We start from the raw sequence: 18,380 nt of genomic DNA, 5'->3' as shown, positions 1-18,380 counted from the left end.
GAATTGTATTGGCGTGTTCTATGGAGCTAGGAGCTAGCAGAGGAGCTAGGAGCTAGCATAACAAACACGCAGGTGTTATTATGCAGGATTAATTTGTGGCATATTAAATATAAGCCTGGTTGTGTTGTGGCTAATAGAGTATATATATGTCTTGTGTTTATTTACTGTTGTAGTCATTCCCAGCTGAATATCAGGTACCGTGAGTATGCAGCCTTGGCTGCTAAACATTCGATAACTTGACCGTATGTGCGCGTCACGTACGTAACTTTTTAAAAATATATAAGCTTTATGAACCTTGGGTTAGGTAAACGGTCTTTTGGGCTGAGTGATTGTGTGTGTTGATCAGGTGTTTGAATTGTATTGGCGTGTTCTATGGAGCTAGGAGCTAGCAGAGGAGCTAGGAGCTAGCATAACAAACACGCAGGTGTTTTTATGCAGGATTAATTTGTGGCATATTAAATATAAGCCTGGTTGTGTTGTGGCTAATAGAGTATATATATATGTCTTGTGTTTATTTACTGTTGTAGTCATTCCCAGCTGAATATCAGGTCACCCCCGGCTCTCACAGCATCTTCCCTATCTGAATAGCTTCAACTCCCCACTAGTCCTTCACTTGCACTTTACTCATCCACAAATCTTTCATCCTCGCTCAAATTAATGGGGAAATTGTCGCTTTCTCGGTCCGAATCTCTCTCACTTCATGCGGCCATCATTGTAAACAATAGGGAACTTTGCGTATATGTTCAACTGACTACGTCACGCTACTTCCGGTAGGTGCAAGCCTTTTTTTTATCAGATACCAAAAGTTGCAATCTTTATCGTCGTTGTTCTATACTAAATCCTTTCAGCAAAAATATGGCAATATCGCGAAATGATCAAGTATGACACATAGAATAGATCTGCTATCCCCGTTTAAATAAAAAAAATTCATTTCAGTAGGCCTTTAAGTTTGAGCATTTTGCTTAACGTTTTTCCAACAGCATCCACAAAGCACAAATGTCATGGCCAATAATGCTAATTACACAACGCAGACATCTTGCGCTGCTTAAGTCCATTACACATATCTAGTATCATAAGCGATGTTGTCAGGAAAAAAACTTATCCTTATCCTCCTTATTTCATAATACGTAACATGTAGTCAACAGCTAAACACTCATCTCAGGTCTTGTTGACACAAACTTAGAAAAGTATGATTCACGTTAATAATCTGTCTTATCTTGCTGGTATCGCACAGTCTACTGGTCACAAATCAGGCTTAGGAGTTTTGCGTTGATCTTTGGCATTTGAGAATCAAGTGATAAACCCTTTGGGCATTTCTATGTTGGGATAAGTAATAACCTCTAGACATATTCCTAGGCTTATGGAAATGTTTGGAATTCTTGGGATATTAATCTGTGTCTGACTTTGCTCAAAACTCCACAAATGGGTAGGGTTTGGGGTGTTTCCAAGAAGCTTTAGAAAGTTGCATTTAAGTACATCAAGGTCATACGTTTACACTTGTGCAATTCTAAATGTAGGAATAGTAGTGGAAAGAATCACAGCATACTTAATACTATCCTTTCTCCAATTACTGATACTTTGTTTCTAGAGATCGACCTATATGTTCAGGACCTATACGGATACAATTATTAGAAGTCAAGGAAGCCGATAACCAATATGTGGAGCCGATATTCTTTTGCGGGTCAGAGGAGCATCAAAATTAGCATTTTAAAATCTCGGAAATCCTCTTGGATAATTATAAAATTAAATAACTACATAATAAATAAAAAATATGAGATTTTTCAAATGCCCTTCGCCCAAGTGCAGCTGGATTAGGCTCCAGTCCTCCACTTCCCGAGAAGGACAAGCGGTAGAAAATGGATGAATGGATGTGGGGGAAGTGTACCGTATTTTTCGGAATATAGAGCGCACTTAAAATACTTTCATTTTCTCAAAAATCGACAGTGCGCCTTGTAACCTAGTGCGCCTAATGTACGGAATAATTCTGGCTGTGCTTACTGACTTCAAAGCTATTTTATTTGGTACATGGTGTAATTGGTATAATGACAATTGTGACCTTTAGAAGGCAGTCACACATAAGAGATACATGTAGACAATATGACGCCAGTAAACAAAACAAAACTTTAAATGTTCCATTGAGAATATAGAACATTACTACACATGGCGCTAAAAAATCTGTCAAAATGTTTTAGTACCACTTTTTAGTAAGCTATGAACCCGCACCGCTTGATGTATTGTTAGCGCATTACGGCTACCGTAGTCAGCTGTGCTTCAACATACTGGTATTATTATGGTGTGTGTGTGTGTGCAAGGCCTGCAAAATGGCACCTATTAGCAGACATTATCTGGCGTTTTGTTTCGCAATATTATACAAAACCAACTTTTCTTACCTTCTGGGACCTACTGATGTGTATTTGGGATCAGAATAAGTCCTAAAAATTTGCGCGAGTCTGCCATTGTAGTTTGTGTCAACACCCTAGTTGATAATTATGGGGCTTTAATCCTCCGCTGTTGCCATTTGTAATATAAAGTAGCGTACTGACTTATATCTGTCAGTGGACTCGCCGGTTTAGTGAGTTTACATAATTCAACCGCGGAACTTTAGTTATTGGGCAGCACGGTGGCAGAGGGGTTAGTGCGTCTGCCTCACAATACGAAGGTCCTGAGTAGTCGTGAGTTCAATCCCGGGCTCGGGATCTTTCTGTGTGGAGTTTGCATGTCCTCCCCGTGACTGCGTGGGTTCCCTCCTGGTACTCCGGCTTCCTCCCACCTCCAAAGACATGCACCTAGGGATAGGTTGATTGGCAGCACTAAATTGACCCTAGTGTGTGAATGTGAGTGTGAATGTTGTCTGTCTATCTGTGTTGGCCCTGTGATGAGGTAGCGATTTGTCCAGGGTGTACCCCGCCTTCCGCCCGATTGTAGCTGAGATAGGCTCCAGCGCCCCCGCGACCCCGAAGGGAATAAGCGGTAGAAAATGGATGGATGGATGGATGGAACTTTAGTTATTAGGGAGTTCCGGTCGGACGGTTTTTCGCGGGACACATTTCCGGGGTTGTTGCACTATTGAGCCACGGATGAGGAGATGCGGCTCCGTTATTGATTTAAGTAAAGTCTGAATGTCATTAAAACTGTTAGCTCCATCTTTTGACACTTCTTCGACTCCTGTCCTTGCACGCTACATCGGTACAACAAATATGACGGAGAGAAGACGCTGTCGACGGGGAGCGACAAAAATAAGAACCGCCCACAAAACGGCGCACCATGAAGCAACGGTCAGAAAGAGACTTGAAGATGGTCTGTAAAACATAATCTATGTAACATTTTGACCAGAGAAACACCAATACATGATATGTAGACCACAAGGAAGTGTTTTAAATGTAGAAAAAACATCATAATATGACCCCTTTAATGCGCCTTATAATCTGGTGCGCCTTTTGTATGAAAATAGACCTGAATAGACCCGCTCATCAGCAGTGCGCCTTATACTACAGTGCACCCTATGATCGGAAAAATACGGTAATTATTTTATGGCCTGGACAATAGTTCTCTACATCACATTAACTCGCCATCTACTCAAAATAATAAAATTGTATAGCTGTTTATGGATGTAATACATTATAAGGTTTCCTCATGAAGAACCCTGAGACATTGTGAACACTTAAATAAAAATAATTATTGGCTCCTTCACATAGCTTATAGTTGAGACAATTTTAAAGGTGGTGTACATCATTTCTTCCTCGACAATACAGAAAGTATGAGAATATGTGAGCTGCTGCCTGCTTTTCTTTACTTTTATGATAAGTGTAAGGAAGGGATAGTAGTTCTTTTAGAGTTGGGACACAATGGACAGATTCCGGCCAGAGAATCCTTTAATCATCTTTATTGCTGAAAGGTAGATTTGAATGTGTATGGTTTTGTGTGTGTGTGTGTGGTCTAAACAAATAAAGAAAAGAGGAAAAATTACAATCCAATTATATACTCATTAATATGCAGCAATATACATGGATATGCATACATAATATAACATAATATAATATAAAGGTGTGCACAACAACAACATATATACTGCATTTAAAGGCCTACTGAAATGATTTTTTTTTATTTAAACGGGGATAGCAGATCTATTCTATGTGTCATACTTGATCATTTCGCGATATTGCCATATTTTTGCTGAAAGGATTTAGTATAGAACAACGACGATAAAGATTGCAGCTTTTGGTATCTGATAAAAAAAAGGCTTGCCCCTACCGGAAGTAGCGTGACGTAGTCAGTTGAACATATACGCAAAGTTCCCTATTGTTTACAATGATGGCCGCATGAAGTGAGAGAGATTCGGACCGAGAAAGCGACAATTTCCCCATTAATTTGAGCGAGGATGAAAGATTTGTGGATGAGTAAAGTGCAAGTGAAGGACTAGTGGGGAGTTGAAGCTATTCAGATAGGGAAGATGCTGTGAGAGCCGGGGGTGACCTGATATTCAGCTGGGAATGACTACAACAGTAAATAAACACAAGACATATATATACTCTATTAGCCACAACACAACCAAGCTTATATTTAATATGCCACAAATTAATCCTGCATAAAAACACCTGCGTGTTTGTTACGCTAGCTCCTAGCTCCTCTGCTAGCTCCTAGCTCCATAGATCACGCCAATACAATTCAAACACCTGATCAACACACACAATCACTCAGCCCAAAAGACCGTTCACCTAACCCAAGGTTCATAAAGCTTATATATTTTTAAAAAGTTACGTACGTGACGCGCACATATGGTCAAGCTATCAAATGTTTAGCAGCCAAGGCTGCATACTCACGGTACCTGATATTCAGCTGGGAATGACTACAACAGTAAATAAACACAAGACATATATATACTCTATTAGCCACAACACAACCAGGCTTATATTTAATATGCCACAAATTAATCCTGCATAAAAACACCTGCGTGTTTGTTATGCTAGCTCCTAGCTCCTATGCTAGCTCCTAGCTCCATAGAACACGCCAATACAATTCAAACACCTGATCAACACACGCAATCACTCAGCCCAAAAGACCGTTCACCTAACCCAAGGTTCATAAAGCTTATATATTTTTAAAAAGTTACGTACGTGACGCGCACGTACGGTACGGTACGTGTTATGCTAGCTCCTAGCTCCTATGCTAGCTCCTAGCTCCATAGAACACGCCAATACAATTCAAACACCTGATCAACACACACAATCACTCAGCCCAAAAGACCGTTCACCTAACCCAAGGTTTATAAAGCTTATATATTTTAAAAAAGTTACGTACATACGCAAAAAAAAGTTGCGCACATACGGTCAAGCGATCAAATGTTTAGAAGCCAAAGCTGCATACTCACAGTAGCACGTCTGCGTCTTTGTCATCCAAATCAAAGTAATCCTGGTAAGAGTCTGTGTTGTCCCAGTTCTCTACAGGCGTCTGTGTATCGAAGTCAAAAGTCCTCCTGGTTAGAGTCTCTGTTATCCGAGTTCTTTCATCTTGACTGCATCTTTCGGGAATGTAAACAAAGAAGCGCCGACTGTGTACTGTTGTTGCTGACTACGTTCGAAAAATACGTCCATTTCGCACCGACAACTTTCTTCTTTGCTTGCTCAGCTTCCTTCTCCATAATGCAATGAACATGATTGCAACAGATTCACGAACACAGATGTCCAGAATACTGTGGAATTATGAAATGAAAACAGAGCTTTTTCGTATTGGCTTCAATGTGGAAGGCATACCCGTGTTCCCCGGTCTACGTCACGCGCATACGTCATCCTCAGAGGCGTTTCGAACCGGAAGTTTAGCGGCAAATTTAAAATGTCACTTTATAAGTTAACCCGGCCGTATTGGCATGTGTTATAATGTTAAGATTTCATCATTGATATATAAACTATCAGACTGCGTGGTCGGTAGTAGTGGGTTTCAGTAGGCCTTTAACTATGTATGAACTTCCAACAAGTTTCTAAGCTTCAGAGCCATACATGGCGATTATGTGGTCTCTGTCGCCATCTAAAGGCCAAACTCCGCCATCGCAGTTGCAATGACGTTAAATAAACTACACGTGAATGTAAACGCCGTCAACGAGACTAATTAGCTCTCAATCGACCCAAAAACAACTGATCTTAGCATACAATGCACCAAACATTTGCAGAAGTAGCAAGGCACGACAGTCAGTTCAAATGCTGTAACAGTATGTGACAAAACTTACATTTAGTCGTCAACGCACACAAGGCTGGCTGCCACCACTGATTGAAACCGGCTATTCTGACAAAGACGTGCTTTAAAGGGGAAATGACGTCACAGATTGACCTATCAACCTAAATGCATAGGAACATTACAAAACTGGTTAAAGGCACACAATAGGCTTTCGTACAATAAGTCAAGATCAAGATCTTCACACAAACTTTGGAAATTTGCCAGAGATATCTTTCCTGTTTTAGTCATCCGATTGTTGGAGGCTATCAGATATGTATGTTGAATACACAGCGTGGAGCCGCTCCCCTAAGTTAATGATAATCACCGCCAATGTGGCAAATAACAACATTCCCTTTTATTTTAAGTATCATTTCACTTGGGGATGAGGCATATGATATTTCAAACAGAGTAAGAGCAAGCCATGAGCAGGCATGCTAATAGCTAAAGTAGCAATAAACAACACAAGAAATAGGTGCTTTAAGAAGTCAAGATTTTTATTTTCCCAAAATTGTTGTTTTTGTTTATGTTTAGAAACTCAAGGAATAAGTCCCTGGACACAGGAGCACTTGAAGAGCAAACATGTTTGGATATCAACTAGTAGTAGGCAGTTTATGTTTAGTTATTGTGTACTATTGACGTTTTTTTTTGCTTGAATAATTGTATGTAATAAAAGAGAACAAGGGATTAGTTAAAATATTATGTTGTATTGTTACACTGTCAATAACACTCACCATAAATACATTGAAACATTTGCAGTTACCGTAATACATTTGATTGGTATCGGCCGATGTCAATTATGAAAAATTTGAATCGTCAGCATAAAACCCTAATCAGAACTTAGCGTATTCCTTAATAAAAAATAAATAAATGAAACCAAAAATAAACAAATAATAATGAAGAAGTAAAAGTTGTTTTGCTTTTAAAGTAAAATACACATTGTGCATACAAGTTAAACAATACATTGGTTAAGTTATATTAAAAGTATTATTAAAAAAGTACAGGACTTAAACAGAAATAAGCACTGTAATAAATGGATAAATAAAGAGTGTTTTTTCAATCAAATTATAATTGTTGATTATAATCGTTGGTTTGTCTTTTTTAGTTAGCAAAATAACAGAAAACAAAATGAAAATGTTGCAGTATTGTTGAACGTGCTCATAAAGTACCTATGCACACACTAAAATCTTTTGACCAAGTAATTTTTTCTAAGTAACTAAAATAAATAAATACACTGTTAGAAAACCCACTATTTTGCATGTTTTGTGTTTCTTATGCATCACAGATAGTGATTTAGTTTTAGGATTGTTTATTTGTTTAATGGCTGAGCTTTTATTACTTTAAATATTGGTTTGTACTGTAGCACTTTAAGATGTATTTAAATGAAAAGTGTGTAATATATTATTATTTATGGCGGGCGTAGTGGCGTCCTGCTCCGTTCAGCGGTCCTTGAACGCACTGTAAAAACACCTCCTTCTCATATTTTTCTGAGTATAGAATGAGGACTCTATATTCTAAGAGAGCACAGTTTGTAGGTTCAATGTGCACAATTGAATAGCTTAGTTGCTCAGACAGCAATTTGGTGTTTATATAAGATTTGATTGGGGTATGTTGTTTCTTAATTGGGAAAGATGCTAATGACTCGTTTTTATGTTAGCATTTAAGTCCGTGAGTTTATTAAAGTGCAGTTATCAATCACTTTTTTTCGATCATTTTAATTTAAACTCTATATCTATACAGTGGAATACAAGTTTCATTGGTTCTGTGAGTCAGTTTGTATCTCGAAAAAACTTCAATTATGAAACAGCGTAGCCCATTGATATAAATTTCAATCAATTTGTGTTTGAATTTCCTTCCCAAAATTAAAATTTTAACATGTTAAACTTTTTTTTTAGACAAGAAATATTGTAGGAAATACTATACAATAACATGTACTACAGTCACATTGTGCTTCAAATATTGCGGCTTCACCACATTTTGGATTTTTTTTTTAAATTCTTAAAGTATATTCTACCATTTTTGCTTCTATATCAAGCATTCTAAGCATAAAAATGGCTAAATATACTAAAAATATCAACACTTCTGTAGTATTGGTCACTTAAGGAGACCAAACCAATCAGAGTGCTGTTCAGTATTGTGGCCATGAATTGGCTCAGCCTTAGACAGCAATACTTTATTGGATTAAAAGAGTTAAAAGGTGACTGAATGGTGTTATTTAATCCCTAGAGTGGTAATGTATTTAGTTGAGACAATTTTAAAGGTGGTGTACATCATTTCTTCCTCGACAATACAGAAAGTATGAGAATATGTGAGCTGCTGCCTGCTTTTCTTTACTTTTATGATAAGTCACAGTTTTTCTAGGCTCTAGCTATGAAAATATTTGATGATTCCTACTTTGCAAAAATTAATTTATCGCTGTACTGTCCGAAACCAGTCAACAGTGATAAAAAAGGGACAGCTGTACTAACAACTACTTGTTTTATGAAGATGTAATAATGAATGTATTTATGAAGGTAATAATAATTTACAGCATTTACCTTGAAAACTGGACTTTTACGGCATCTCCTTCTAAATGCTTCTCCATCAAACACACTATCAGCAGCTTTTCCATTTTTTCATGAATTCATGTCCACCATTTTGATATTATTTTACTGTCCCTGTCTGGTGTTATCTACTCAGTATCGTGCAGATTCCAACTTCTTTGCCAAGTCGGTTACACCATGTTGCCAAGTCGGTTACACCATGTTTTCTTTAATTTAATAAATATTAGGGAGGGATGGGTATAGAGATCTGACATCACTACGCCGTACACACGTTGGGTAATGATGTCATCCCAACCCGCAAGCATCAATAAGAGAATTGCCTCACAAAATGGCAGTTGCTGTTAAATCTCAGATTTTCATGATTGATTTTGATTTTTATCAGGGTCGGTAGTGCCATCGTCTTCTACTCACCCACTGCTGCTTCCTTGTGACACTTATGCTTTGCTGTTGCTCCCTGCGGGGTAGCGGGAGTACTGTGTACATTAGCCATTCTGTTTTAAATGGTTTCATCAAGCTTAATTAGGTGTTGTTCGGCGGGCCAAATAAAATGCTTTGGCGGGTCTGATGTGGGTTCCAGCACATCAATAAAGCACATCAATTAGCCAAGAGACTGCTCGTATCCCGAAAAACTTGTCAACTGGGTGACTCGTATACCGAGGCACCACTGTATCTTGATTGCATTTTGGAGCGTTTTTTTTAGTAATGTACATTACGTTTGCATTAGCCAGTTATACTGCAACAGCTTCAAGTGGGTATGAGTAGTGTATTTGTACTTTTACCCTTTGCTGAGAAATCACTCCTTTTTCAAAAAGGAGCAAGAAAGCAGGGACTTTCCACATTGTGCACCTTTATAGCCTGCAGTTACTTGTCCAGAAAGATCCTAAATACATTTTGAACACAACATCCTTGACCTTGCTGCGCTAAGCAAAGACTTGACAAATATTGACAAGAGAGAGCTTTATGTGATGACATACTTTTTTTCCTGTTTGCAGTTCCGCAGGTCCTTAAAAGCTGCACTGAGTTCATTGAGAAGCATGGTGTGGTGGATGGCATCTACCGGCTCTCTGGGATCGCCTCCAATATCCAGAAATTGCGGTAGGGAACCTCACTGACTTCTCAGTACAGCTTTGAACCACGTTGAATACATGTTTTTTTCAAAGAAAGGTAATTTTACCAGAGGGTACAATGTTATAGTGTAACTTAAACATTAAGTTGTTTTACTTTAAAACCTAATTATTCTTTTATATATTGCACAAAATTGCTGGGTTGCACGTGACGTCACATGCGGTTTCTGTGAAGTCAGACTTAAGCACACGGAGGAGGTTAATAAACAAGCGTATTTTAACTAGCAAGAAGTGGAGGCAAGTCAACATCAGTTTGCATTGACCCCTTTGTTAACATCTGTATGAACTTCAAATAAAGTGTAACAGTCTTTTATGCAGTTATTTACTTTTCTTATTATCCATTGATTTACATAGAAGCAGTTTTATTTTGGAAACTTCCATGTCTAATGATCAAGAAAACCTTGCTAAATAGAATAGAAAATCTCTCTTTTGCTGCACATACAGTATCTTGATATTGGTAAGTATTGTTGGAAATCAAACAATGCTTGACAACAGGCAAGCAACTAGAAATCTAACTAAACGTTGAAGCAAAACATTAATTTCACACCATTAAAACAATTTCAGGTGCCAAAATATACTATAAATGTCAGCAAAATATTTGACTTGCAACAGGAGATTAACTGCAAAAAATAATCGTATATAATACGCATGTAATAAGCGAATTGCCTGACACCAATAACTTGATAGGGTTGCCAATATAATTGTGGCAGAGGGGGCGTGGCTATGGGCATGACCAATATGACATCATCATATAATTTGGATAATCATCGATGATGCATATATATTCCATCCATCCATCCATTTTTACCGCTTGTCTCTCTCGGGGTTGCAGAGGGTGTTCGAGCCTGTCCCAGCTGCATTTGGGCGGAAGGCGGGGTACACCCTGGACAAGTTGCTACCTCATTGCACATTATTTTAAAAAATATTGTACAACTACATACATTTAAAAACACATTCTTTATTAGTAAGTAAGCACAAAGTTATACTAAACACAAATAGTCTCCAATAACAGATACAATTTATAAAAATGCTAGATTTTGCAAAGAAAACGTCACTTACAGGATTGTCAAATTATTAAATTAAATTAATAAAATTGTATTAAAGTACAATTAAATTATTAACAACATGGAACAACGGAATGTTACCTGAAAACCTGGTTTATATGTCAAGATCGCTGATTTGCTCATTATGCTGTCAACCTCAAAGGTATTCACCCTCAGACAGATCATCCAGTCATCATTCGGAAACCCGGCTTCCAGGCCAGCCGAAGCCCGCTTCTCTTTCACTTCCTGAGACGCTCAGCATTCATTTATCCAATGACTGTCTAGTTTAGCTGCAATGCTCACCCCAGTGACCTGGACCCCCTGATGACTTATTTTAAACCCACGGTCACAAATATTGGTTATAGGTTCGAAAATGATTTTAAATAGCAACACCCGATTTACTCTTTTGTTCGATTCAGTTATCGTTTCGGACTTTTAGCAAAAATGTAATCAGTTTTATCTTTTAACGACTTTGAGCGGGTAATCCATTTAATCACAATTGGACTACTGCAACTCCCTCTATGCAGGTATGAACCAGGACTCAATCGCAGCTTGTCCAAAATGCTGCTGTTCACCTTTAACTGGCACTAAAAACATGAGCACATTGCCCCCATTTTAGCATACCTTCACTGGCTCCCAGTTAATTTTAGAATCCATTTTAAAATGTTGTGTTTTTTCGAATCTCTTAACGAGTTAAGTCAGACCTTATAAAGGTATACACCCCCACAAGGTCTATGAGGTCAGCTGATCAATTTCTTCTTGTCGTCCCAAAGACACGATTAAAATCCAGAGGGGATTGTGCATTTTCTGCTGTGGCTCCAAAACTTTGGAACAATACCCCTCTTAATGTTCGGACGGCTCCCTCTTTTAATGTCAGGCTTGGTACAAAGGATTGGACTCAGATGCATAGTAGGGAACTTGACAGGCTTTTATTTTGGCAGCTTCCTTTCACCTCCAAAGTCAAGGAATACAATACTATAATTAACCAAAAAACTACTCGATGAAAAAAGGTTAAAAAAAAAATGAACAACTGAAAATCACTCCGAACGGAGGAAAACACAAAACCAAAGACGAACTAATAATTGGCGCAGTAAATGCTATAAAATGTATAAACAAAAAACGCTCCAACGGGAGGAATAAACAGCTATGAAAAATTCTACACTCTTATTTAATAAAGTTTAACAAAAATAGTCACTCAAAAATTGAGGAAATTAACTAATAACTTACCACTTCAGCTGAATAAAGTCAATAACAAAAAATCACTCAGCTGAGGAGGAAAAAGGAAAACTCAAAATAGCCACGAAGGGATTCAAGAACATGGAACATAGACTGGAGACAAGGCAAGGCATGGACATGGACATAGACGCTGGAAAGTACGAATGAACGAGACAATCTGGCACAGAACAAAGGAAGGAGTGGGCTTATAAGACACATGAGGGTAATAGGGAACAGGTGGAAACAGTCAGGGAACAGGGATGACGTCAGACTGATGACACAAAAGGAAGGGCAAGTGACCTGAAACGAGAGGAGAGTTACTTTTCAAACTAAAACATGCAAATCACAAGACAGAAAAAAACCAAGACAAGACATCCGTCACCGCAGTGTGACATTTAATAACTTTTGAATCACATTTTGAAACATATTTTTTAAGTCAGCAGGTCAGATCAGTAACTTCGGGACAAGGATTAGCTGTGAGGGCTGGATGAGTCGGACAAGTGTGCAATGTGGGGATGGACGTGTGCCACGGTTTGAGGAGCCGTTGCCCACCCCCACCAGCTGCCGAAGCCACATTTTGTAGATCACTCTCTACCCGTATATCTTGGATATGTTAAAGTACATCCACACTGTAGAAATGCTGCCTCTCCTCCAGACAATCGCATGCGTCTTGCCAACGTCACACAACATCCTGTCTTTGCAATGCTGTTTCGGTGCTCAGTCTTTTGATGGCCAAATTTTTGCTGCATCACTAGTCAATAGTGCGTAAATTATAGGCTATAAATATATATCCTTTCATACAGTGTATTACTTTGATTAGTTTTCACCTAAAAGACCCTAATTTTTAAGGTGTGGCGGCTTTTATTTTGCCACGGCACCGTGCCACGATCAATTACATGTAGGGAAAACCCTGCTTGATAAACAACAATTACACCGCATTCATTAACGCACGTTACTTACTCATGCACGAATAAATCGAATGTTATCGTTCATTGCTTAATATCTCGTTTGTGGATCCAAACAAATGTAAAAAAATATGTAATCCATATTTTTGTACTTCTATTTCTTGCAAGTGTCGAAGGAAATGCAGTGGACCAGATAGCTTGAAAAGTCCACTTTATTGCTGTTGCTGAATCTTTTATCCATCCATCCATCCATTTTCTACCGCTTGTTTGGGGTCACGGGGGTGGCTGGAGCCAATCCCAGCTGCATTCTTTGTCATGTGAAAATTTTATAAGTGTAGTAGTCCAATCCTTCTCACTCCGCTCTTTTTCATGATATATGGCTTGTATACTTACCTCTAAACCTTCATACGATAGTACCTTAACGAACGAGCTTAAAGGGGAACTGCACTTTTTTTGGAATTTTGCCTATCGTTCACAATCATTATTACAAGAAGACAAACATAAAAATTGGCTTGTTCTCATTCTTGGTGGCTTGCAATGCAGCTAATGGGAGCAATCAATTCTACCTAGAAATCACTTTAAAAATGTTTTTAAAAAAACGTCAACAATACTTCATTTACATTCCGTAGCCTGTATAATAACCAAGCTGTAGCAACATTGTTATTGTAAGAGCTAACACTGAGGAACTCTTTTTCTAGCGTATTAACACATCAGCGTGCTTCAGTATTTGTCGCAAAAGCTAGCTACAGCAAGAGATAAGCTAGCTACGACAAGAGATAAGCTAGCTTTTGTGTCTGCACGAAACGCGTTTGAGTTTGTAATGCACAACACTGCGATAAGACACCAATATATACTGACTAAAAAAACATGAAGAATCATATTACAGTATCTGTAAAGTAATATCCCACATTTCAAGGTTTGTTAGTACACAACAAGCCAGAATGACTCATAACCCTCGCGAAGAAAAGGGCAATGGAACCAAGCGTCTTTTTGTGTCGTTCTTGCCATTTTCCGGGTTTAAATTGGCTGTCATAGTGTACTACTCAGTGGCCTAGTGGTCTACTCAGTGGCCTAGTGGTTAGATTATCTGCCCTGAGATCGGAAGGTTGTGAGTTCAAACCCCAGCCGAGTCAAACCAAAGACTATAAAAATGGAACACATTACCTCCCTGCTTGGAACTCAGCATCAAGGGTTTAAATTGGGGGTTAAATCACCAAAAATGATTCCCGGGTGCAGCACTGCTGCTGCCCACTGCTCCCCTCACCTCCCAGGGGGTGAACAAGGGGATGGGTCAAATGCAGAAGACACATTTCACCACACCTAGTGTGTGTGTGTGTGTGTGTGACAATAATTGGTACTTTAATTTAAAGTTAACTTAACTTTAACCAATTTGTCGGAATACGTCCTCGTCCTTCTTTAATCCAGGTAAGAGGCATGATTTATACTCTCAAATATAGTTTGACGAGCAAGGACACGAGGAAGCAGCTGATCAGTCGATCATGTCAACAGTCTCACAACCTCGTGATCACGGCCCCGCGATAACTAGTTTTATCAACAAACCTAAAAAAGTAATTTAGGTAACAGGACTGTGCTGAGATTCTCCCTGCCTTTCATAGTCAAAATAGCGTTAAATATACAGAAACATTATTGAGTGACTGTACAATTGGCCTTCCTATGGCCTGCAGCATCTCGGGACACACAGAAATACAGCTCAGTATGATACAAGCTTTTACACCATTTTTGTCTCATAAAAGGCCGGTGTGTTTTGTTGTTGGCTTATCACCTGTGTTTACATGTGTGTATATATATATAGTACCTGGCATAAATGTGTAAATGCGGGAAAGGATCACAAGTAGGGATGTAATTTCCACTAGCGCTTGGCTTTGATGGCCTGATTTTAGCCACTGTTTTGTCACGTAACCCGTGTTGCTCTGAAACATAAACGAAGTTTCCTATTTATGTTAGTTTCAATCCCCATTACATTTGAATTTGTGCTCTCCTCTCTTCTGTTCAAGCACTGTTGATTTTCTTGTATGTTTGTAATCATGAAAATCAATAAAACATATCAATAACAATAAAACATAAATACCAAAAAAAACAGTACGCCAACTGTTAATGGATATTTACACAGCAAAAAACCTCTTAAATTTAAAGAGATGTCGAATGAGGGAGTGCAGTATACGCATAGCTCCAGCTGTGGCCAGCCCAAAGTTGGGAGCAAACTGCCACCCTGTAGTCAAGTGAGTGCCTATTGACCAATCATTTGGAGATGGTCTGAAACTGAGTTGGCCATACTCTCTGTATACACGACTCTTCATCAACCTATGTCAGTCTATGTCAGCAACTCATCAAGTCCAGGTGAACCATGTTATTATTAGATGTAAAAAGTGCAAGCTTAGTTGACATGGACCTATATGGTTGAAATATTTTGGCGAAAAAAAATGTTCGACTCTTCAAAATAACCTGGATTTTAAACCCATGTATTTATTTTTAGATTGTTTGCTACCGAAAAAAGATTTGTGCATATACAAAAGTCGTATTGTGGCTGCATTTGAGACATGCAACCAAATGACCACATCTACAAAAAATACTGTATACTAAGGATGCTTTTTTTTTTTTCAAGCAGTTTCCAATTCCAATGACTGCCTGCTTCTCTAGACTGATCATTTATGTCTGTTTTGTTTTAATGGGGATTTTTATGTAGTTTGTGTTCATCTCTGATAAGGTTTGATGTGTTGAAGCGCCATGTTTTTTTCCCTGCTCGCGGAATGATTACAGATCATTTGGTGCAAATCTTCCTCTGAAAAGGGGAAGAAGTACTCCAGGACTGATGCCACATTGTTTACAATTACAATGAGCTCAGTGGAAGTTTACGACAGGCCATTTGCAGCACAGCACAGGTAGAAATAAAGGAGGGCTTGATTTGCACACCCTTACCTACCTGCAGAACAGTATGGGTAATCACGCCTTATTGGACTGTTATTTTATTTGTATTTTGTCAGCACAATTATTTTGTATGTTTACAGATTTTATCTGTATTACATGTGACATGTCATAATTTGGCCCGTCATATTGGCCTTATAGTTAGCTGTCCGATATTTTTTTTTGTGCACCCTTACTGTGTACCTTACAGCAAGACACGGTCCACACTTCAACGCGACTCAGCAGCTCTTTTTCGGTCATGTCGTGGCTCGAAATATTATGCAAACGTCCCTGTCCCCTATAGTCTAACCCCCTGAATCACAGCTCAGGACCATAAGCAATAGTCAATAACAGAAGTTGCGAACACATTTTTGAAGTCTAATAAAATGTACATTTTGTATGTTCTTCAGATCAATAATTATTTTTACTCTGTGTGTTTGCTCTCCTTAGGCACGAGTTTGACTCTGAACAGATCCCCGACCTGACCAAAGATGTGTATGTACAGGACATCCACTGTGTTGGCTCGTTGTGCAAGCTCTACTTCAGAGAGCTGCCCAACCCCCTGCTCACCTACCAACTATATGAGAAATTCTCTGTAAGTAAAGCAAAGCTCTCTTTTGTTGTGCTCTCGGTTGACTTAAAGGGGAACTGCACTTGTTTTAAAAATTTGGTCTGTCGTTCATAATACTTATGGGAAACAAGAAGACAAAAGTTATTTGGGGTTTTTTTGCATTCAAATATGTAATAATCGGCACGTTCTAGGTGGCAGCCAATGCAGCTAATAGGATTAATTCATTCTGCCTCTAAATTACTTGGAAAATGCCTCGACAAACCGCGAACAATACTTAATTTACGTTCCGTAACCTGTGTAATAACCAAGCTGTCGTCTGCATCCTTCCGTCTCGGGAGACGATGGGGTGGATTCAGAAAGGGGTGGGGGGGTCCAGTGGATCTATATGGCCTGGGCATGGAACTATGGAGGGCAAGCTCTTGTCCTTGCAGCAAGCCCCCCCATCCGCATGGCTGGTGGATCCAAGGGAGCGACAAGTGTGTGCCAGCGACGCCGCGGGAGTGGCCGGAATGACGCTACAACGTCAAACCGCCTTCGGGACTCCGGCTCCTGATTTTCTGTCGGGGTTTACTCCCTTAGCCTTACCCTCGAGTAGGTTGACCGCAAGGCAGTGGTGGTTTTGAGATTGGAAATTTCCTTTTCCTAGATGGGCTACCTTACCAGGTTTACAAGCCCCATCTGCCCGAATGCAGCAGGTAGCACGGGGATACATCTTACCCGTGGCGGTATAAGCCCGACCTGACTTGTAATAACCAAGCTGTAGTTGTTATTATAAGAGTGGACACTCAGGAACTGTTTTTCTAGCGTAATAACTCATCGCTAGAGTCTGTGTCAGCAGCCAACCAATCTGTACTGACTGAAAAACATGAAAAATCATATTACAGTATCAGTGAAGTATGAGCCCACATTTAATTTTTTGTTTGTACACAGCTGTCTCGACAGTGTATGTACTGTAGTTGTAATAACAAGCATGACGTTCTGCATGTATCATTAACAATATTATAGTGACTCACTCGATGGACAGTTTTTCATTTGGTCCAGCTGGCCAGGGAAGTTTTTTCCAGTTGATTTTGGGTAAGCACGCTATTTATGTCAACACAGATTGGCTCCAAGTTCCACGTTTACTCCGTCAAGTCTTGCCGACCTCACTCTCTAAAATGCCATGTGCTACAACGTTTCACTCTCTCTTTGTGCTTGCTTCTATACCTGTGTAGTTCATTCTCCGTATTTCCAGGTTCAAAAATATAAGGTTGTGAATCCTCATTTGTCTAAAAATAGTCACATTTGTTGTTTGTTACCAATGAATGAATAAATGAATGAATTTCAGTGAATTTATTTATTCCGGCAGACAGACATATATAGCAACACTTCATCACTCTTTGTAATTTGACAAACATGCAACGGCACCAACCGAAAAGGGATACGGGAAAAAAGCAAGAATGCTTCTCCATGTCCCGCCCTTAATTTACAATCAACTTATATGTTGGTTGTATATGTTGGTTATATAGTCCAAGTTTCAACAGCAGATTTGATGGATACATGACAATTTCAGAACAAGTATAACATATGATAATGGATGATAATGACAAGTAAGTATACATACACCAATATGGATATAATAGCATTGAGTGACCATGAGATTCGCTCCATCTTGCCTGGGTATCTTTCGTCTTCTGAAGCCTTGTCTGGTGTGTTATGTCCCTTATTCCACAGTGAGTTCTTTTGCACCTGTGTGCCACTGTTGAGATAGTCCAAACAACTAGTCATGTTTTTGATAGTTTCCCAACAACACATTTTTTACCGCAAGGTTGAACACTCTTAGGCTAGATAACAGTTTAGTTTCTCCGCTCACA

At 39.0% G+C, this 18,380-nt stretch overlaps 1 protein-coding gene across 5 annotated transcripts in view; it reads left to right on the top strand.

Annotated features, from left to right (window-relative positions):
• The window catches only part of arhgap32b (Rho GTPase activating protein 32b), a 288,605-nt gene that overhangs the window by 235,566 nt on the left and 34,659 nt on the right, over positions 1–18,380 (top strand). For all 5 annotated transcript variants that reach the window (XM_062048339.1, XM_062048338.1, XM_062048337.1 and 2 more), the window contains 2 exons: positions 9,740–9,842; positions 16,407–16,551. In XM_062048339.1, coding sequence (XP_061904323.1) covers positions 9,740–9,842; positions 16,407–16,551 — 248 coding nt within the window. The remainder of the gene's footprint in view (positions 1–9,739; positions 9,843–16,406; positions 16,552–18,380) is intronic.

This window comes from Entelurus aequoreus, linkage group LG05 (assembly GCF_033978785.1).
Source record: "Entelurus aequoreus isolate RoL-2023_Sb linkage group LG05, RoL_Eaeq_v1.1, whole genome shotgun sequence".
Classification (NCBI taxonomy): Eukaryota; Metazoa; Chordata; class Actinopteri; order Syngnathiformes; family Syngnathidae; genus Entelurus; species Entelurus aequoreus.
The sequence above is the reverse complement of the archived record's forward strand: the minus strand, read 5'-3'. Positions and strand labels throughout refer to the sequence as shown.